This window comes from Lepidochelys olivacea (assembly GCF_965140295.1).
Source record: "Lepidochelys olivacea isolate rLepOli2 genome assembly, chromosome: 14".
Lineage (NCBI taxonomy): Eukaryota > Metazoa > Chordata > Testudines > Cheloniidae > Lepidochelys > Lepidochelys olivacea.
In genome coordinates, this window is record NC_140424.1 from 21,856,968 (window position 1) to 21,880,021 (window position 23,054).

General features: G+C 46.3%; 1 protein-coding gene across 3 annotated transcripts in view; it reads right to left on the reverse strand.

Moving 5' to 3' along the window:
* Positions 1 to 349: 349 nt before the first annotated feature.
* The window catches only part of PMP22 (peripheral myelin protein 22), a 32,308-nt gene continuing 9,603 nt past the window's right edge, over positions 350 to 23,054 (reverse strand). For all 3 annotated transcript variants that reach the window (XM_084648232.1, XM_084648234.1, XM_084648233.1), the window contains exons 4-5: positions 8,341 to 8,481; positions 350 to 1,981 (exon numbers count right to left, since the gene is read on the reverse strand). In XM_084648232.1, the coding sequence (XP_084504358.1) occupies positions 1,815 to 1,981; positions 8,341 to 8,481 (308 nt within the window). In that variant the 3' untranslated portion in view covers positions 350 to 1,814. The remainder of the gene's footprint in view (positions 1,982 to 8,340; positions 8,482 to 23,054) is intronic.

The window sequence follows — 23,054 nt, forward strand, 5'->3', positions numbered from 1 at the left end:
AGGGTGGGTCCGGGTACCCCTATCCTTCCTTCCTCCCACAGCCTACTGAGACACCCTGGAGGGCTTGGGCGGAAGGGGGAAAAGAAACTAACTTGGCCATTGGGCCCCCGAGGCTATCCAGAAAAGCCCATCCCGAGACCCGGAGACTGTTTGGCTGCAGCCTGACCACTATGCCTGCTGGCCCCTGAGCAATGCCCACTTTACAGGGATGATACTTCCTTAAACAGTAGGGTGGTGCGAGGCTCAAACCCAGTAACGAGGTACTCAGATGCTACGGCAAAGGCACATAAGTAGATCAATTTGGTGCATTCACACTGTAGCCCTGAATAAATAAATAAAGCTGAACCAGTTGAGTTATTCTGACTTTTATTTCATTGCTGCTTAGTCCACACAGTCGGTATAAAATCAGAAAAGCAAAGCAAAAAAACCAATAAAAAACAAACAGAATGTCTGGAGTCTTAGCATCAGAAGGCACCGTATATGAATCTACAGTAAAATGCCCATACAATTCATTGCCAGACACACCTCTGAAGCACAGAAAGAGGATTACAGAAGCCGGACTCCAGAGGATGAAGACCTACGGGTTCCATCCAGAGATTTGTTTCTGCTACTCCTGACCATGAGGGAAAAAAAACTGGTTATAAATGCTTTTATTAAACAATAATACTAAGAGCAACTTGTCTAAGTACAAAAGCAGTTATAGACCACTTATATTACATAGAATTATTTATCATTTCTATCTTCTTTGTTTATCTCATAAAATTGTTAACTGAATTTCCAGTGAGTAAGGTTAAATGGCTAGTGATATAAGGAATGGCAAATAGATAGCACCATTTCACATATTTGGTATTTTATTTCATAGATATATATTGTTTTTGATTCTTTCCCATCTGTATCTACACGGCAAGGAAAAAATACATTTCAAGGTCATAGGCTACAGTTCTTGGGTGGTTTGGGTGTGTGGGGATGGGTATGTGAGAGTTTGTTATACACAAGGCCTAACACAGGAAAGTATTGGTGTTCTAAGGGGAAACTTCCAAAAGAAAAAGGGGTTAAGGTACACTTGTTTCAGTAAAATTTCAATGGACCTGGTAGGTAAAAATTTTAAACGTGCCTACGTGACTTAGAAGCCCAAGTTCCCAACTGGGTGTGGTTGGCAAGTTAATGGGACTTGGGCTCCTACATCACTTAGGTGGTTTGAAAATTTGGCTCTGTGCTCCTAAATTCCTGAGGCATGGTATTTATACATGCACTTCAGGTAATAGGATCGTGGCACTTTTAGGAGGAGGCAGATCCTCAGCTGATGTAAATGGACATCGCTCCATTCAAGCCACTGGAGCGACCCTGATTTACGCCATCTGGGGATCTGGTCTGACTTGGGGTTTCTTTGGTGGGTTGCCTCGCGGTGGGAGCTTTCAAAGAGGATTCCATTCGCATTCAGGGTAAAACAAAAACAAGGACCCAAAAAATACTGCACTCTTGTTACACTGTTAGGAGTAATAGTTCTTTAGGCACTTCTTTAGGCTTTAACACATAGCAGATGATCAACAAAAGCAAACAATACTATGTACATATATGTAAAAAGTGTTATAAATAGGTTTTTTAAACCATAGATACTATATACATCTTCAATTAACACAGTAACCCTTGGTGTGTTTCCTTTTGGGGTTTTTTTGGTTGGGTTTTTATTTGGGGGGTGGGGGTTTGGTTAACTTCCCCCCCCCCAAGTTTTGTCGTCTTTTCTTCCCCTGCCTCAATCCCCTCCATGGACATCATGAGTGCCCTTGTCTTGCCCCCCCCAGCCTCATGCTTCATTATTCGCGCTTCCTCAAGATGACGTAGATCACCCCGCTGACGACGGCCAGTGGGAAGGCAACCCAAGCCAGGATGTACGCAAAGCCGAAGGAGGTATCACTTGTGTCAGGCTGCCAGTCCGTGTGTCTCACAGTGAAGATGGCTGCACCACTCATCACGCACAGGCCTAGGGAGAAGAAGTAAATATGGAACAAGCTGCACTGAGGATGCTCTGTGTAATGCAAGAGCTGCCCTTGCTTTCCTGGCCGGTGATGCTGGCAGGGACAATGCTGAACAACACTGATTAAACCCACCCATCCCACCTATAACCATGTGCCACAAACAGAGAAGCCTGATCAAAAATCTGGGTGTATGGGGATGCAGCTGAAAAAAAAGAACCGAAAACCTGCTGTGGTTTAAGAATGTAGGAGTTGATCAGAGCTCTGCATTCATTTAGGATTTTTGGACTGACATAATCAAGCTCGGCAATCACACTCGTGAGACCTGCTCATGGAATCTGATCTATTAAAAGGCAATATCGTTTGTGTAACCTATACTCTTGGGGGTGAACTTTCACTCCCAGGGGTACTCCCACTGAAGTTCACGGGACGAAGTGCTTACCAGGGTGAGTAAGGGCTGCATAATCTAGCTAATGACCCCACCACAGCGTACTGTGCGTGTTCCTCATAGACAGCTCTGCCAATGCGCCTCAATCCCGGTCTGCACCACTTGCCTATTTTACAATTCCTGAGCCTCTCTAGAGGAGAGATCACCCATCATGCCCACTTTTGGGATTTCCTCCAGCCAACTCCTGTTTCATGTGATCCAAGCCATGATTCAAACCCAGGGTCTGCAGGGTGCATGAACCAATGTTCCAGCTACAGAACCAGGCCAGGAGGACACATTTTGTGTCTTGAGGAATTAAAGCTCATAGGAGGGTTAGATACCTCAAATGATTTCAATGGGCCTCAGATTTGATACATGGGGCATTCAATGTTCAGGTCTTTTCTCTGAGCAATATGGCAGGAGCCCAGATTCATTTCCAAATTCTTGTGCCTTGTGTTAGGAGGGAGAGGCACAGAATTTCCCAAGGTCACTCCACACCTGCTGATGCAGTGATGCAGAGAGCCGTTCTGCATTTGAAATCTAAGCGTTCTTTAAAATGGGCCCCTATCCAAGCTTATTTGGTAGAGGTGTGCTCTCAGTCCCCCCTTCTAGTCTCCTCCCCATGCTCTGTGATCAGCTCACAGGTGGGGGCAGGAGAGAGGAACACAGTGTCCAAAGTACATCACTGCCACCCTGGGAAGAGTTTCTAACTGTCATGGGATGAGTACACTGTCTCTATTTCCCAGCTTCCCCAAGCTCAGGGCTGCCAAGGATCAAGCCTGTGAGTCCTGTGTTTATGGTGGGCCAGGCATGACCCCTCAATCACAGCATCGACCAATACTCCAGCGGGGTCGCAAAAAATATCCACATTGGGGGCTGCAAAGTGCTCACACAAAGCCACCACTATCCCCCGCCAAATACAAGGGCTTTTAGTTGATCCCCGCAATTCCATTATCCATTCACGGTGCTATCGAAGCCAACTCTGTTCCAAATCTCTCCACCGGGCATCAGGACCACCTACAGCTAACCGCAGTGCTATTTGAGCTGTTATTTCACTTCACACTGCTCCTTTGTTCACAGAAAGTGCAGAAGTGGGAATATGTTTAATTAATAAGCTGCTGAATGCTGTTTCCATTTTCCAGGCACAGAAGAGAACTCCTACTGCACTGGCCCATGCAAAGAAAGCAAAATGATTGTCTGTTGACTCTGGTGGGATAGAAAACCAGCAAGCGACCATTCCAGAGCCACCTACGGATGGTTAGAAATACTGCAGTCAATTGTCCATTGAAGGAATCTGGTAGAAGTGAAGAGATGACAATGACTGCGTTTCTCTTGGAGATACAGAATTAGTGATTCTGACCCTGGGAATATACTCCGGTGAGTAAATTTCAGGGTAGGGTATCAAGAGAGCTGGGGTATCTTTCCCGTTCTGATGCGTACCTTGTGCAACTCCTTTGGGGTTTGATTTTCAGCCACCTGATGGTGCCGTTCAGTGCACAAAGGCATGTGCATTTGTGTGAATACCGATCTTCCAAGGGGCACTGTGATGTCTTAATTACCTGATGTCTGAAAAGCACTTTGAGATCCTAAGACAGAAGGGCACGTAGAAGTGCAAAGTACTGTAAGGTTATCCTGACCATACCTTGCCCTTGATACCCTATCTTCTGTAGCTCATGGTAGCCTGATGTGGCAACTACTAGGCTAGAACAGCCATGAACTAGGAAGAACTTTAAGTCTAGCCTCCCATTTGGGATAGAGCAGCGTGGGGAAAACTTGAATGCTGGGCTCTAGCCAACGTTCTCTTTTGGGAGCTTCAACACCAACATTCCCCTTGTATGGTCAGAGGAACTGTCCTTCAGAAGAAAGTTTAGCTCGAGTTCCTTGTCTGTTCTCACCGGTCTTAGGGTACCAGGGTTATCTTGCTACTCAGTCTACCATCCCCCTGTTGCACACAAGGTGTTCCAGCATGCAAAGCGGCGTGCAAGCTGTTGCTGGGTGCAATAGCTGCGGTGTTTGCGTGCGCAGCCACCTTTGCCTCTCAGGGCTTTGCAAAATGCCTTGAGATGCATGGAATGCAAAAGTCAGTCAGTAAAACCAGTCTGTATCTGACAGAGCCTAAGCCACAAATTAGCCAAGTGTGCTGACTGCAGTCCTGGGCACTAGGGAACAAAAAAAAGACAAATGAAGTCCGAAGAAGAACAAAAATTATAAAGGGGCTGGAAAGATGGACTTGCAAGTGTTCTTTCAGTCTGCCGACAGCCTGATTCTTCTTACACTTACACTGCATGTGGAATCCATCTAGAAATATTTGCAGCGTGTAGACACCCATGATAGATAGGGAGGAGTTTTTAAGGGTGGCGGAAGGGGGTCCAAATTAGGAATAACAGGGCTGAACTCACATTTAAGAATCTTTAGGCAGACAGTCAGGAAAAGCTTCCTAACAGTGAGATCTAGATGCTGGAATAATCTCCTAAAGGGAGGCTCACTGCATGGGTCCTAGGGAACATGCTCTAGGTGTACCCAGCACTGGCCCAGGCGGAAGGACTAGATATGAACTCATAAGTCTTGTCTATCCCCAATGCCTACAATTCTGTATGTTCCACGAGGCAGAGATACACGAAGGGACTATGAGCTGGGTCACCTCACCAGAAAGCAGCAGCAATGGTGAGAGACGAGCGTCTCCCCGGAGCTGAAAGGCCCTGCATGGATTGGAACCAGCACAGCCGTTTGGGAACATCAGAGCTCCTGCACTTGACAGCCCATTGGCTTCAGCCTCAGCACGGCTGATGAGTCAGGCTCCACAGAGGAGTTTACACTGTGGATCCTGGCCCTGCCAGGGTGACTCACCCAGTCAGTGGGTTGCCCTGGAAGCAGGATCATCTGAACAGACAGTGCCAGGGCTGAACGATGTGTCTGGGAAGAGACATCTCCTCACCTCCCACAGAGGCACTTTGCAGCAGCTCCACCCAGCCGCAATGGAATTTCCATTGCTCAAACTAGCCTTGACAGAGACCTCTAGCAGGAAAGACACAGGCAGGCGATGGCCCGTTCCTGAAGGGATCCTGAATCACGGCTCCTCAGGAGTCAAGCCAGGCCTTTCCAAGGCTATAGAGAGGGAGAAGACTAATATCCACAAAGACTGGATGCCACAGGAATTTGCTCTTTTGGCTTTAAACCCCAGCCCACCTTTTTTGGTGCATGAGAAAATCTGAGAGGAGGGCAAGGGGAGACCAGCCGGCTCCTCTGAGCACGACTGCTCAGCTCTGGACCAGACCGCTCTGAAGGAGCGGAGGACATGGATTCTAGCTGCTGTTTACAAACAGCTATCCTGAAATTCAGGATAATGAGGCCTAACAACTGCCCTGAGCTTCTCCATACAGAAGTAGGGGCACGCACTCAAGCTCTTATTGTATCCATTTCTTTTCAGCCTGTTGCTTCAACAGAGGCAGAGATGCTGACGGAGTTGATTTAGGATGCTGCTGCCAGCATTTAGTTCCAGCCTAGCCAACAGCAAGGGTATGAGGACAGCGGTACCTGTAGTGCTGGGGAAGGACATCCTGTGTTTATCCACAAAACAGGTAAGTGCAGGCAACAGGGGTACAAACACCCCCACCCCACTGCCCGCCCACAAGCTGCCTCAACCCTGGCTTGGGCGAGAGGGGAGTTCAGTCGCTGTGGCCCATTCACTCTTTGTCTTCTTCTGGGACCTCAACAAGGAGCCCATCTGGCTGGATGTGGACTTGTGTCCACTTGGCAGTGGGCTCGGCCAGTTAACCGACACACACACAACCAACCATCCCTTGAAGTCAAGGCTCCCATTCTCTTCAAAGGGCATCAGACCAGGCCCTTCGCCTCCTCCCTAGCTGCTGGTATGTTTGCATGCTGTGAAGAAGGGACTGGAAAAGTTTTTGATCTGGGCTGAGGCCAGGCCTGTGACTCAGAGAGGACATGGATAATTTGGATTACAGGCTCCAGGGTTAGGGTCAGATCCTTGCCTGCACTTACCGCTGCATGCAGGGCTTACTTACAGAGAAGGGGGCTAGCACAGCAGGAAGCCCTCTGGCTGGGGGCGTGAAGGTGAGCTGTGTAGTCTGGCTGGACCCCAGGATCTGGTTCTAACCTCCAGTGGAAAGATACCCTTTTCCTTCTGCATCTTGAACAGTGCTGAGCACATCATCTGCTCACCACCATCATTAACAACAGGCCATATCCCTGTGTGTGTCCCTGGAATCATCAAACCCTTTTTCACCCATGTGCAGAATTTGAAAGTCAGATACCAACAAGAGAACCACATCCAGAAAAACCCTGCCTGCAGAAGTTACAAGCAGGAGAAAACAACTTTTTGGAGCAAACATAGCGCAGGGCATACCACTCAATAAGGAGAGGGATGCCCACTGCGGTCAGAACTATTAGATCGATTCTCAATTGGAGAACTTCATTACTAATGTAGAGTGCGTGGTTAACTATCAATATCCATTTTCTTTACTTGAATCCAGAGCTGTAATGAGTTATTAGACACAGCCTCTTCCAGAGATCATTGCCCAATATAAGCTCACCACCTGCGTGAAGTCTTTCTACACAGGATGTGTAATAGGTTTCATACCATTCTTGCTACGTAGCTTTGTGCTAAACTTTTCCAAGTCCCTTCTTCGCAGCCTGCTCACTTGCCAGCCACTAAGGAGAGAATTCTAAAACTGATTGGGAGCCTTTCCATTAACCTCAGTGACCTCTGGATCACCTCCCAAGGTGCTTTTGGATCAGTGTGTCAAATAAAGCTCTGGCCAGCAAGGTGGCTTCTGCCCTTGAGTCTCATGCTCAGATTGTTCTCCTTTGGGAATATAAATTTCACAAGAGCCTATTTGCATAATTTGGTTCTTTTTGATTTAACTCTTAGAAATCATCTGCATAATTCTATACTAGGCAACCTAACAGACCCCTCTGTGTTTATGGCATCTACGTCTAAACAAGAGCTGTACCTAACTACATTTAAAAGAAACAGGTTTTCAAAGCTGAACTATAGCTAAGACTTAGATGATGCAGCTGGATATGAAAAGCGGCGGTCTAATTTCGTGAGCTGTAGTGGCCCTGGCTGAGACGGAAAGCACTGTGCCCCCCCTTACAGCACACCTATAAAGAACGTCTTCTGGGGAAGAAGTCACATGTCTCACGCTGTCAGTTTAGGAAGCCTGACTCTGTTCAGTATGAAATCTAGGAGATGCAAAGTCCCTGGGGCAGCCTAACTCACTGCAGGCTGTCAGCATCCAGTCTCTCAGCTAAACAAAAGGAAGATGTAGCTACTGGGCCAAACTCATCCCTGCTGTAACAGCACAGAAGTCTATGGAGTTACCCCAGTGTCTCTGCAGACCCTAAAAGGTGAAGAAGAGGGCATTAATTATGTGCCCAGCCTGAAAGGCACAGGGGCTGATTTTCAGAGGGGCTGAGCACGTGTAATTCCCAGCGAATTAATTGGGAGTTAGCACCTATGAGGGCTGGTGCACTTGGGTAGAACCAGGAACCTCTGGGGCTAAAAGCAGAAGCTGCTGCAGCTTGAGCTAAAGCCCTCTAGCAGGGACTATACCAGACTTCTAACCTCCGTGGATCTGGCACAGAGCGGGGACCACGTAACACACACATATCAGTGGACTACAGACCTATACGTCTGAAGGCAGAATTGTGCCCTCCCATTCATGCTCTGTTCTCTTCAGTCACGTAGTGTAGGTGCCAACTCAGAGGCCTTCACATTGCAGCTTCTAGAAAAGCCAATTCCCACTGCCCCAATCCTAATCCCTTGTCAACTAAAACTAACTAATAGCCAAACAGAGCCCTCTTTGTTATTCAAGAGCTTGCTTCTCGTCTGTCATTAGCCCTCATGCCTCCGCCCGAGAGCGTTTTCCCCTTTACGTCCTCCGAGCCATCGCCCATTTATCACTCCCCACTTACCGGCAAGGATCTGGAAGATTCCAGTAATGTAAAACCGTCCACCCTTGGTGAGCGTAAACAGCTGGCAAAAGAATAGGAACAAGGACAACACGCTGAAGATAATGGAGAGGATCATCATAGCTTGGACAGACTGCAGCCACTCTGGGGAAAACGGAGAAACACAGTCAGGGCAACATTAGTTACAGCTGTGATTTCTCTGCATGGATCAGCTGCTGCTCCTACTAAAAAGGCTGATTCTGACGCCATTAAAGTCCACGAACACCTTCCCATGGACTTCATTGTGCTCTGGATCTGGCTCATAGGCTCTTGCTGAGCACATGTAACCTCTTGAAGATCCATGGGAATGACACTACTTGCCTCCGTTCTTGCATAGCAGGGAACAGCCCTTCTCTGCGGCCTTGCAGGATTGGACTGGCGAGATCTTTTTTCATCTCCACCATTTGCCATTCATGGGAGAACATATGTCCTTCCCTTATCAGACCCCAGGTCATCACAAGAAATCCCTGCAGAAGCCAACCCCAGTTACACAAGGAAGAATGGCTCCAGGATTTCTAAGGGCAAGCCGGCTTGGACAAATCATGGTGTGGTCCCAGTGTAGTCACACAAAGCACAGTATGATCTCAGTACTGCTCCTGGGTACCTACCCAAGGGCTGGCATGGGGGGTACAATCTGGTCTCAGGGCTAGCCCTGGGTACAGTCCTACTTAAGTGCTGACATGCAAGGCAACCAGGAGCTCACTCTTTAGCAATTCCTCTTGTCCATATTTGCTCAGCTTTAAGAATGAGATTTTTCAAAGCTGCCTAAAATATCTGGATACCCAATTCCTATTTCCCTAAAGTGAACAGGAATTGGGCATCAGTCCATTAGGCAGCCCTGGAAGTCCCACTTTAAATGGATTATTTTCTTGGTTGCAACCACTTATCTCATTTCATTCTGTTTGGAGCATCTTGTGCTACACACTCAGCAACACCCAGTGGTCCTTCCCATTTGAGGATAAAACAAGGTGTAATGGGTAACACTGGGATCCTGGAACATGCCACCAAATCAGTGGGCAAGGCTGTTCATTTGTAACTTGAGGAACATTCATATTAGTGGGTCCACAGGGACTCAGAGCCTGATCCAAAGCCCACAAGAGTCAACTGAAATATTTTCATTGACTTCAGTAAGCTTTGGACCAGGCCCTGAAGAGAAACACGAAAGCCATTCTGAAACAAGACAGACAATAAGCTGGCCAGCTCCTAGGTGATATAAATAGACAGCTGGTATAAACACTCCCACTTACACCCTTATGGAACTAAGCCCTTAGGAAAGACACTTTATCGTAGCTAAGTTTGAAGACTGGTAAAGAGGAGATTAGTCAGACCAGCCCCTCCATGAGTCACTGCCCAGCTATTTCCATTGTTCGTGGGTGTGTAACTCCCCTTGGAAAGCAAAACAAATGCTACAGCAATGACCCAAAATACTGCAACTAGGGACCATTACAATATCATTGTAATAAACACTGCAGTAGTGGCTTTTTAAATAAAACTTGACATCAAAATTCTTTATTATCCTGAGATCTCAAAGCATTTCAAGTTAATCAATCACGTACAGGAAGCAAGGATCATCATCCTCATTTTATTGAGGCGGAAATTGAAGCACAGAGCAGGGACGTGAGTTGCCCAAAGCCATGTACAGAAAATACGTGGCAGACCCAGGAACATAACCTACGGAGCCAGCTGGTGTGAACAGATGTAGCACCACTGACTTTAATTCACACCAGCTGAAGATCTGGCCAAAGTCTCAAATCCCAAACTTGTGCTCTTCCCTTGCACTATATAATATTGCTCCCACCCTAGGTTTAAAGCCGTGTCCCTGCTTCAGTAAGACAGCCAGCCAGCCATTATTAAATCTGCACCCTGCCTGCTTATTTGTTTAGCCACATGACAACCAATGACTCATCTTCTGTGTCCAGCTGCCTCCACGCTGCTCTAGTAAAGCATTATGCAATGGAAAGAAGCTATTTTAGAACACAAAGGTCAACTGCTGCACTCAGTGACATGGATGTTACTCCCACTGAAGTCCATGGGAGCTGCACCTGTGGAACTGAGAGCAGAACTTCCCCCAAAAATTTAAACACAGACTTCAACCAGAACTCGAATTGTAATACAGGCCTGCATCATGCTATTGGAGACAGCTGTGGAAGAGTCCTACAGAATTTAACAGAAATGATCACTTCACTCTAGACTTTTTTGAAACATCCTATGGAATAAAAGAAAATACTAAAGGACAATGCATACTAATCTGACTTGGTTTAATTCCATACATTTGAGGAATTTTCATGGAGCTGTATTGCATTTCTGTAGTCCTGGTAGTTTCACTCCTTTTGGATTTTTGCCCCACAGGGCTCTTTTAAAGCTTACATATGTCATAAGAGCAGTTGGGTTAGCCCCACGGTCCACACCCAATTCCAATTTCCTTTAAAATTATCCTGCCCCCATAAAGTTCCATACAGTGGGCCAAATTCAGGTCTTGATCACACAAGTGAAATGAAGTCAACGAGAGCTGCTCCTGTGCATGTCAAAGCACAGTTTGCCTCATTATTCTATTGTGCTTCCTATCCCAAAGCGCTGTGCAGAGTTGCTCTGAGCTATTAAAAATAAATAAATACATAAATAAATAAATAAAAAGCTGCTGTATTTTATTCCAGAGGTGGCTGCATCTCAGTGGTGAGCAGGCATCCCATTATATACCCGTTTCTAACAATATTTGCCATCACTTAGGATGCAAGGGTTATCACCACTGTAAGCAAGTAGAGTACCAATGATCACTTTATGTTTTAAATGCCATGCACATGAAACGCTCTCAACATCTAGTCAATCTCAAGTCCTGCCTTAGGTCAACAAAACCACAAACTCTGCACTTTCCTTCAGATCTTTTGCCACTCAACAGCTCCTTGAACATAGCCTTGTTATCAGTGAGATAAGAGCTGTTGAAGTACCGCTAATGTAATCAAATAATAAATCAGGCTATGTCTACGCTTAAAACACTACAGTGGCACGGCTGCAGGGTAGACACTCGCTACAGCGACAGGAGGCATTTTCCCCTCACTGTAGTTAATCCACATCGCCAGAGAGGCGGTGCTAGGTCAACAGAAGAATTTTTCCTTTGATCTAGTGCTGTCTATGCCAGGGGTTAGGACATCTTAACTGCCTTGCTCCGGGAGGGGATTTTTCACACCCCTGAGGGAGACAGCCATGGTGACAGAAGTTTTCAGCACAGATCGGCTCAAATCATTGAACTCAGCCACAGACGACTGGCTATCGGGAGGAGCAATATAGCGACTGCATCTTCAGCGCATCAGCTAACAGCCAGTGCTGTTAGGAAAAATCAGTATGGTTTGTCTGTTCTCAGGGGAACGTCAATGGAGAAGGGGCGGGGAAATCACAGTGATAAGAACAGTAACAATCTTTCTTGTTGTTTTCTCGCTGCCATGTGAGCCTTAAACTATCAAATAAGGAGAGATGGTTCAATACACCAGCTGGCTGATTAAAAGCCTGCTGCATTTCGCTCTTAATATAGGATCTGAGTCAAAGTCCAATGATGATGATGCCAACTGGAGCCTTTCCTGATTTCAGTGGGCTCTGGATCAGGCCCCTAAATCTTTTTCCTTTGGCGGCGATTAGTTTACAAGAGGGCCTTCCAGAGAGCAAAAAGTTCTGCTGAGTTAGAGGGTGAGGACCCCTTGAACTGCATCCCTCTTCTTGGTTCTGCCACCTGAAGGCTTTATACCAAATGTGCACATTCCCATGCTAATAGCAATCCACGTCATAGGGATACACAGGCAGCCACTGAAAGCAGCAAGAATAGCCACTGGTAAGTAACAGCCATGGGGTCTAGCAGACAGTGCTCTTGACTGAGACTCAGGAAGCCTGGGTTCTAGTCTGCGTCTGTACTCAGAACCTGCCGTTTGATGCGGCTCTTGGCCTCCTCTATAAAATGGGCACAAGGACACTTGCCCAAGTTAGTGAACTGCTTTGAAATCAACAGATGAAGGCTAGTATTGTTAATGGAGGCAGGTGCCCAAGTCTCAATGAGTTTCAACTGCCTTAATCTCTTTTGAATATCCCAACCTCCAAGTGCAGAATGCTATTGTCCAATCACTGCCCCCGAATTACATTAACTCTCCTGGTTTAGTATTATAACCTACAGATGGGTCTATTTTTCACTTTATAAATAAAAAATAACTTCCAGTGGAAAGATTTGGGGCTAATGGAATCTACTATCGGCTCCTCAGAATCACGTCATCTCAAACGGTTGTTTGTGGCTTCCACGGTGGATTGAGGGGCTTAATCTGAATTTAGGTAAGCATCTATCCAGCCAAGTGTTTGCATCCTTATTTCCAGGAGCAGATGGAAGGAAATACACTGGAGGTGGGAGGGGAGGGGCAGCAGAGGAGAAGACAGCGCACCTTGTGCCAGGGGTTTTTTAGAGCCCCCTTTCTAACACTAATTAAGCAAATGGCTTTTGGGAAAGGCTGGAATTATTTGAAGGGCTGCCACTGAAATTCTACTTAGGATCTGCAAGCCCATCCACATTCATCCTGCTTCTCACACCCTCACCAGCAATGAAGAGTCTGCATTCAGAAATGTGCAGTTTTGCTGACGACTCGTGCTGTAGTGTAGACTCCAGTTCAGTCTGTCAGAGAAAGGAAGGGTTGTCCTGTGGTTAGGACACTAGTCTTGGACTTGGGAGAGCTGGGTTTGATTCCCTGCTCTGCCACCTGTGAGACCTTAGGTAAGCCATGTTCTGTGCCTCAGTTTCCCCACATATAACATGAGGGTAATAACTCTTCCCTACATGAAACACTGTAGAAGTGTCAGATAGTTCAGTGATGGTCACCACAGAGAGCTATGAGCCCTGCTGGGGTAACAGCAATGAAAGCTTAAAATGAGCAGGTATAATGAGAACACAGCTCTGTGCCATTCACTTAATCATCATTTACAGTTTGGCAGAATGAGCACAGAACAAGTGGGAAAGGCGACCACTCAGGTTTGTGAATGACAACGCAAGGTGCAGGACAAGGGAGAAGCCACCACCCAGGAAGCGGATATGCTGTGAAAAATGGTCATCGTAGTGCCATTTTCCTGACCTTAAATTTAATTCCACAGTAAATTACAAGTGAAAAGAATCTCGAGGTAGATTCGAGCAACCTGCCTGCTTAATCTGCGAAGTATTAAGTTCAGCACATCATGTGAAATGGTGACAGGCACAGAACATACCCATGTGCTGTAGTCTGCAGCTTATAATGATACCGTATTTTGTATGCATGGGGCATCCTTCCTCCTAAAAGATCTCAAAACCCAACCTGTATACAAGTGGCACCCCCAAAATGCAGCCACCTATTGGGAAGAAGGCATCAGCCAAGCACACAGCCATAGCACACAACATGCATACACAAAGCTAAGGGGAAGGGAAATTCCTGACCAAGAATGTTAGGGCAAAACTCTACGGTTTCAGGGCCATGGTCTGGAAAAGGTCAGCAGGGTTCATTAAAAACAAGCCTCTACTTTTTGAGCGAACGGGCTAAGCCGGTTAGTGGGAGAGACACCCCCCACCCCACATACTCTACAAGTGGGTTGCAGAGGCAGGATCTTACTTTTCAAGCAGTGTCTGCTTAAAGAGGATGAAAACCACAACACTGTCAACCTTACAGCAGCTGTAGCCGCTGTAAGGTCCGTAGCATAGACATAGCCTTAGTAATAGCTAGAAAATACACATGAGGGTGGCCATCTGAATGAAAGAATCTTCTTGCAGTTGTTGTAATCTAGGACTCCTACACACGTCCCCTAGCTCAATCCAGATACAGTTCATTCATGCATGGCTGGTTTGTTCGATACCAAACACCCTCTAGCCAAGTGTAGCAGGCAACATCTACACCAGTCACGGGGTGTGACTGCAGTCTGTCGATGTACCCAAGCTAACTTTAATCTTGCTAGCTTCGAGCAATGAAGTCGCAGTATGGGCTTCAGTATGTCTTAGCTGCCTGAGTGATTACCTAGGGTTCCAGGAAGACCGCCACAACCCCTGCAGAAGCCCACATTGGTGCGGCTTCACGGCTATTGGTACCCGTGCTAACGCGATTAAACCCAGCCAGGGACTGTCTACATAAACTGCAATCACACCCCACGATTGCAGTGCAGACGTACCCTAAACCTGTAAAGCAGTCAGAGATTTAGTGGGGTTGCTAATCCGCCTGCATATTTTCCTATGTAAAGGCTGGCACCATAAATATGGTAACTTTCCCTCTGCTTTGTTCCCAACCCCCCACAATCCCTGCAGCAATCAGAGAGGTTTGTGTTAGCCTCCCACTGATGCCTCTCTGAGCAGCCTGTGTAAGGAATCTCAGAGGGATGTTTCAGTGCTGATCCTCAGAATGGCAAGTACCACACTGTTTTGGTTCGTGCCATTCCAATGAGGCGGTCAGGTATAGCATGGTACAAGTGTTCCCGACAGATCTCTGACTCACACTGTGGCTGGACAGACTCCCAGCAATAACAAGTAAAGAGGACACTGGAGAGCAACAGGAGTCTGGAATTAAACAATTCTAAAACTCCACTTCGCAGGCAGGACAGGACTCCTTCTGGAGAGAGGAGAAGAGGGAATTGTTCTCTTTAAATGAAAGAATGAAGAAAATGCAGCCAGGCCCCCTTTCATGTCTGCCTCCTCTCCTTTATGGACTGGTAAATATAAAGGAGCCCAGAGGCACTTTGCAAGATTCCTGACCGATAAGGGTGCTAAGCATTACATGGAGGAGCTTTCCAGTGAGGCTATATCAGCCCATGCAGATGCCTTACTGCCTTTGTGTATTAGGGAGGCAAACATCCCAGGGAGTGCCATTTGAGATCACGGACATTCCTGAACACTACTCACCCATTTCCCTGTGCAGAAGAGCAACACTAACCACGCCCCATGGCCATCCAAGAACACTCGCTTTGTAGCACCTCGTACCAGGAGAGGTGGGGTGGTCCTGCAAGGAGCATGCTGCCCTAGAAGTCGAGGTGGGGTGGTCCTGCAAGGAGCATGCTGCCCTAGAAGTCAGGAGACCTGGATTCTGTTCCCAGCTCTGCAACAACCCACCCCTTTCTGGGCTAAGGTTTCCACTCCCCAGTCTTTGTCTGCCTTGTTTAGAGAGGAAGTTGCACCAGAGTGACCCTCTTATTCCAGCATAGGGGTGGCTTAAACCAAAGTACAGAACTGCAGATCAGAGTTAAATTCCTTCTCTGTGACTCAGTTTCCCCCACTGTAAATGAAAATAATAATTCTGAGATCTGATGCTAAGAGCCAAGTATTACTATTATGCCCCTTCCCAAGCAACATAAGCTAAACTGAAAAGAGTCTCTCTTATACTAGAATCGGAGTGTCCACAGGGTGTGTGCGTGGGGGGCGGTATACTGGTATAACTATCAGTTTATAGGTGTGTGTACAGCACCTAGCACAATGGGGGCACGGCTCTTGGATGAAGTTCTAGGTGTTACTCTACTGCAGATACCACCACCACCACCACTCTGCTGGGGAGACTGGTATGCATACCTAGCAGTGTTCTCCCCAGGACATTTGATCTCTTAAACCCACTATCCACAATGCTGTTTAACAATGATCCCTGCTCTCAGTTTTGTCACGTTTCTTGCAAGAAATGTTTTTGCCTATTGTTGCATTTACTGTTCCATCAGACTAGCCTAGGCTTCTGTTCAATAGGCATTAGCTTAGCTTATGGAAAACGGAACAGAAACCTAAGGAAATCAATCTCATGGACTCAAGTATGTTCCCATGACAATATCTTGTACTTTGCCATCCAAGGATGCAGAAGATGAATGAACTGAGCTTCACAACCCCTCTGTAAGGCAAGATTTCATCGCCATTTTCCATCTGGGGAAACCGAGGCAGCTAAGGCTAATGGTCAGGATTTTCAGAGCAAGTGAGAGATTATTTATGTTGCACCCCACCCCACTCCACCCCAGTCACAGACCAGGCTCTCACTGTCCTAGGTGCTGTAGAAACACAGCAAAACGTAGTCTCACAACTTCCATCAAAACTAATAAGAGTCATGTATCTAAATGCCAAATTGGCTTGGAAAATTCCAGCCAGTATTTTGGGCACCAAAAGATAGTCACCCACAGCCAGATATTTAAAGGCATTTAGGTGCCTAAAGATGCAGATAAGCACCTAGTGGGAATTGGGTACCTAACTATGGACCTCTTAGTTCCCTCCCAGGGCTTCCTCTTTTGCTCCATTTCCTTCCTTCTAGCTGTGGATCATTCTCCCACCTTGTCCTCTTTTCTTTGCCTCATTCTTCCCTCCTCCTTGCCTTTCCCTCCAGTCCACACCGAAAAAGGCCCTTGTCCAGAAGGCTAAAGCTCTAGAAAGCTCCGTAGACTCATATACAAGTGCACTGCATAAACAGGGCTGTGAAAGACACAGCGTGCCTTCCCACTCTGCAAGAAGATGCCATTCTGGGCTTCCAAAAGCAGCAGATCATTGCTACCATGGCTAGCTAGATTGCACCTCCCCCCACCCCCCCGGGGGGGAAAAAACAGCATTTCCCTGCTACTCTTGAGGAATCCTCCCAATTCACGATACACAGTGGCCAGACCTCTGTGGTTTGGATCCACACTAACTCAATCCATTTGGACCCTGAAGGTTGACATCTAGATTTTAAAGTGCCCTGCTGGCACTGGAAAACTGGAGGCATCAAGGAAAAAGCTAAGCATCTTCTCACTGCCAGCTTCATGATGTCTCAACTAGCTTCTCGGCAAATCCCTGGGGTTCAGGCTCGTGAATCTGTGGCTGGGTTTTGGCACATGTGGTATCTCCTGAGAGCAGCCAGGATGGAAATGCAGTGCGCCTTGGGGAGCCCCTGCCAGGCAGAACAACTGAATCCTTAGTGCACAGTGTCAAGGTATGAGGGAGATATTTGTATAATTTCCTCTCTATCACTCACATCATCTCAGCAACAGTAGTCAGGGGAAATCCTGCTGCTGTACAGAGTTGGGAAAAATCTGGTGTAGGGTCTTATGGGAGGCCAGGTTGTCTGCGCCCTCTGTGCACAATGATGGGACGGGGGAAAGCCTTGCAGAAGGATGATCTATAGTTAAGACACTTGACTGAGAATCAGGAGATCTGGGACCTGATTCTGCTCTCAGTTACTCTGGTGATTTGCAGAGAAGCTAGCTGATATGTCCCTTTGACTTCAGTGGAGTTATTTGTGCTTTACTCCAGTGTAAGAGTGGAGAGAAACAAGTCCTTGGGTTCTATTCCCAGCTCTGCCTAGGACCTGCTGGATGACCATGAGCAAGTCACTTAATCTCTCTGTGCATTGTTTTTTGTCATCTGTAACATGGGTATAATGATGCTTCCCTCAACCACTGGAATGGAGCAAGGATAAATTCATTGCTATTTGCAAGGTGCCTGAACACTACAGTGATGAACACCGCAGAAATGCTTACAAATAGAAGTTAAGGTCTTTCATTGCCCTTCGCTCTGCTAAGCATGTCTATTCATGGTCAGACAGGATTCGGCCCTCAAAAGAGATTATGAGAGATATGCTAGCACCACCAGATACTTCTTCCTAACTTGAAGCCAGTATCAAATACAGTCACTGAGCCAGATTCACTACAATGCTCCAATACAAAGCAGCCAAAATCCACTTCAACAAAGTGGTGCAAAGCCACTTCAGGCTACTGGTGAATCTGTCCCAGACATCCCTCACCTGCAGGAAAGTAGTATTACAACAGGACAATGAATTACATTTGTTCTGCAGCACAAAGAAGGACACACAGAAGGTGACATTAGTCACTTCAATCCCAGAAGTCACTGGAACTTGTCTGAAAAGATTATACATGAACTGCAGCACACTGCAATCTGCATTAACGACTAACGGAAGGAATCTTCCGCCACAGAAAACATTCACCCCTGACTTCACCCCAGGAAACTCCCACTGATGTCAAAGACAGGGATGACTAAGACACCCTTGACACTACAAATTTATGTTTTATTTTTAGCATGTCACCAGTATCGTAAGGAACATCATCCAGCTGAAATCTATTGCCCGGATCCGGCAAAGATTTAGGCATGGGATTAGCTTCATGCCTAACCAATTCAAAAAAAAAATTATATATATAAAAAGGAGTTTCTAGCACTACACCCTTCCCCTGAGATTATGTCTACACTGCAGTTGTGGGGCATGACTGCCGCTCATCTAGACATACGGGAGCTAGCTTGAATATAGCTAGCACAGGTTTGGGGGCAACATGGCTGCAGCAGCCCAGGCTTCCATGAACCCGCCTAGAACCCTGGGTAATTACTCAGGCAGCTAGCCTGCTCTGCTCTGGCCTCACTGCTCCAGTACCCAACCTTGCCAGACTAGAGCTAGGTCAGGTATAGCTACACAAGTCACAGATGCACCCAGTGATTGCAGTGTAGACAAACCCACAGTCCCCCCCCAACAATGTTCGTGGTTTTACAATCACATTTTTTCCCCAGATACTTTTTTTTTTTCTTTCCCCTGTTGCTGGGTAAAAGAAACTCCAACAGGGGAAACTAACTAACTCGCGATACAGGGGAATGCTGAAAGACTAATTATTCAGTTAAATTGAAAGAAGAGGGAGAAAGATACCATGGACTTCTAATCTCATACAGTTACAGGAACGGCAGGTGTTCGTAACAAAAGTAGGTAGAAAAACGTCAGACAAGTGTAGCTTTTAAGCTGACAACATTCTTTTGATATTTTCAGTATAGAACATTGTAAAAATTGGACAGAAAAGTAAGATGTTCCTATAGACCACGTAACAAGAGTAAGATTTAATAGCTCAAGCTTTCATGAGCTACAGCTCACTTCATCGATGAAGTGAGCTGTAGCTCACGAAAGCTTATGCTCAAATAAATTGGTTAGTCTCTAAGGCGCCACAAGTACTCCTTTTCTTTTTGCAAATACAGACTAACACGGCTGTTACTCTGAAACCATTTAATAGCTCTACATTCTTGACTTTGCCCGGTGGGAAGCAATTCCAGAGCTATGGTTGCCTAGATGCTAGTAGACACTGGGTGGATTCTAACCTCCGTTAGGCTGGTATTATCCTGGAGGCACTCCATTGACTTCAGTGGGATTACTCCACGATTACAATGGTGTTACCGCCATCAGAATCTGTCTCTTTTTCATAGTGAAAATTCTGATGAGCTTGAATTACTGTAAACTGAGACATTTAAACGTAGCCTGCAAACTGCATGGGACCAGCCTTTGCATGTGATCATTAGTACATCTAGTCTAAAGACAATACGATTCCTGGATTCTATTGTAAGAGTGCTAGGCGTTGCATTGGCAAAACTGACTACAGCCTTGTTAATGTCATTCTGCTGCTGTCTGGCAAAGCTATGAGCAGTGGCGGGGTTGGCTGTCTTCCTGCAGGCTCAGAAAGGTGACACTGCATTAAGTCACATTTGGAAGGCTATCTTTGCAACCTGAAACACTACAAACCTTTCAAATGTCTTAAATAGACACATTTTGCAGAAATTAATGGCGTAGGCCCCACCCTGCCATGGAAAGCATCCACCTCTCCAATGAAACAGATATTTTAAGACTTGGTCCAGCTTTTCCAATCCAGATTTGCACCAGGGTAGCCGAGTAGAATTTTCCTGTATCCCCGTTTCCATGATGCAGCTCTTTTTGCCCATATGTTTGATTTATACTTGCTGCCAATAACAGAATGAGACACTGTGTGACACTTCTCTTTGGGGCAAACCGGTTTAATGCAGTTTTCAGTCATGGGTCAAGAGCAACACCAAAGACAAGTCTGCAAGGAAGATCCCCACACAGAGCAAATAGGACTTTTTAAAGACAATCTGTGGTACTCTCCTGAAATGTCGGTTCACAGACTACATTACACAATACCTCACTGGGAAACTTAGTCAAGGGTCTGCTCTGGTTAAGCTACTACACTCTGGGTCAAATTCTGCTCTCCATTGCATCCATATAACCGGCCTCAGCTCAGATCACTTGCACCCATTAGCAAGAGCATCAGGAGAACCTGGAGAACTCTAGCAGATTAATCTTGAACTGAATTTTCAGCTGGCATTAGAAGGCAGCACTTACATGGATTTCCAGGGACGTGGGCCAATTTACACCAGCTGAGGATCTGCTCCCTCGTGCAAATTAATGAACTAACAGGATAGGAGACTCAATGCCAGCTCTCTGCCTCCATTCATATCCTACACTGGATTTACTCCTAATTTAGAGTAGTGTGAACAAATCAAAATAAGGAGCTTAGGCATTTGCAGCTAGGTGGACAATTCTCCTTCTGGGTATTTACCTTTCCCTGCTACTTGGTCTCTTTTGCTCTGTCACCCTTAAGTAGCTAATTGAAAAGAAAACCTGTATTAATCTGCACTAGGACTATATTTCACAAGATGACATTGAGAATACCTGTTACCTTTTAAACACACTTAGATAAAAACGAAACGAAAAAGATAAAAAGTAGTTCTGAATCACAGAAATGGCAAATCCATTCAATGAGAAGGCTATGAAGCAGTGTGTATTTCTGCATCATGTGTTTCAAAGTAGATATGAATAGTGGAACTCTTATTAAGAATAGCAGATAGGTCAAATTGCAGGGCTCACGGTATTAGAGAACCATAACACAAATGCTATGTTTCTTTCCTGCTTCTCCCGATCCAAAGAAAATCCATCTGAAGCCTCAGTCTTAGGCAAGGGCAAAATTTTCTTTGCCAGTCTAGCGTGGCTTGCTGTCAAGTATTGTGCACCTATTCCACATGCACGGCTTCCACTGCCCTCCCTGCTTTTCATGTGGGGTTTGTGTCACAGCAGTGTGATTAATCACTGCAAATTCATGGAGAGAATTTTCCTCCAAAAGACGACCTCTCCAGCAACTCAGAAGCACTGTCTAGTGGTCAGGGCAGGGGACCTAGGAACTCCAGATTTCTAATCCTGGCTCTGCTGCATGGCTCTGTCTCTCTCAAGGCTTGGCTGCACTGGGGTTTTTAGCCACCAATGTAGGTACATTGCTGTAGCTGCACCATCACGAGCCATCTCCCTGAGTAAATGGTGACTTGCGTTGGCCTGGCTCCCATCTATGCAGATTATAGACTGGACACTCATCAGTGGATGTGGAACACTCACCACAGCAGCAGGAGGGGGCCTAAGAGTTTCTCTGCTTTCCTGGGAATTTAGGGTACTCTGAGCTAGGCCAGTCCCAGCAGCTAGGGACTGCTGGGGCCCAGGGGAGCACTGGACATACCACCTTTCCCCTTCCTCACGCCAGCAGCAGCAGGGAGCCACTATTATAGCTCTAGTCTATGCCACTCAAGGATCGCTCTACAAGGAGGAAGCCTTCCAAGGCTCAATGCAAGGTTGAGGGCCTGGTGTGCCAGTGGACCAATGCAGAGCAGTCAGTCCAGGATCAGAGTCTGTATTGCTGTGAGGTATCCAAGTGTCATGAGAGCCGTCTTCAGAACGGTCAGTGGAACCCATGGGTGGGCGTGTCACAGGTCCTGCTCTGTGCCCAATCCATAGAAGGGTAGGAGTTTCTTACGGGCCTGCAGCAAGTGAGCCTTGGCTCTTTTAGTTCAAGCTTAGCAGCTTATGCTTTTAGCTGTGCAGGTCCCTCTTCCAGTCCCTGATGTATGGACCAATATGGTGGTCATCATATCAGCAAACTGGAAAGTCCCTTTCCTCCCGTGGTGCTTAGTAACCATCTGCTTTGCAGTCTGCAAAGTTCCCATAGGATTATTTTCACAAACCAATCCCTTCAATTACCAAAGGATACCCACAAACCCAAGCAGTGACCAAGCCAGCCAACAAAGTCACAAAGTGGCAATTTGAGGAACAGAAAGAGGAAACAGGAAAAACATGTTATCAAACAATCCTGAAGCCAGTGGGGATGGGAGGGGCAGGGTTGTCCATTTAAAGATTCCATCAAAAAATGTTTGAAAAACATAAAAATTGGAAGGTGGAAAAAATCTGCACATTCTTGTGAAAAATTCTGTTTTTTGCAGGGGGGGGGGGGAGTTTGAAAAGTTTGAAAAATTCTGTCCAGCTCTACTTAAGAGCTTTAAAACTCATAGGGTCAAAAACCTCTGCTGGCATAACTCTAGACTTTACTAGATTTACACGAGTACATAGGTACTGGAACTAGGGGTTCTGCCTGCCTGGCTTGAAGTGTTTTCCATTATATCCAGGGTTTACAGTTTTGTTCAATGGCTCTCAGCCCCCACACTTTACAAATTGTTCCAGCACCCCTGCTAGTTGAGAATCTGACCCATAACCTGTTAAATATACAATTCTGGGATTCAGTGCTGAATTCCTCAGATAAATCTGCTCCAGGAATGCCAAGCAGCTTAAATTAAGCAGCGATTGCAACATTTTTGGCATAATTCTCAGCCTCTTGACAAATGACATTATCTAGCAAGCAAATGCTGCAAACAAAGCAATGAGCCCACAGACATGAAAGCCAAAGGAACGGGGCATCCCACACTGACTGTGATGCTTACTCGTCTCCGAACGTCCTTCCATAGTATTGCAACATGCCTGCCAGACTCGTGTGCTCCGGAAAAAATTCCTGAAGTCATTATTCAGCTTCAACCGGGAGCCAACCCACCAGCTGCTGAAAGTTTACAAGTTCCAAATGAGGGAACTGTGGGCTAGTGGCTTGCACCTAAACAC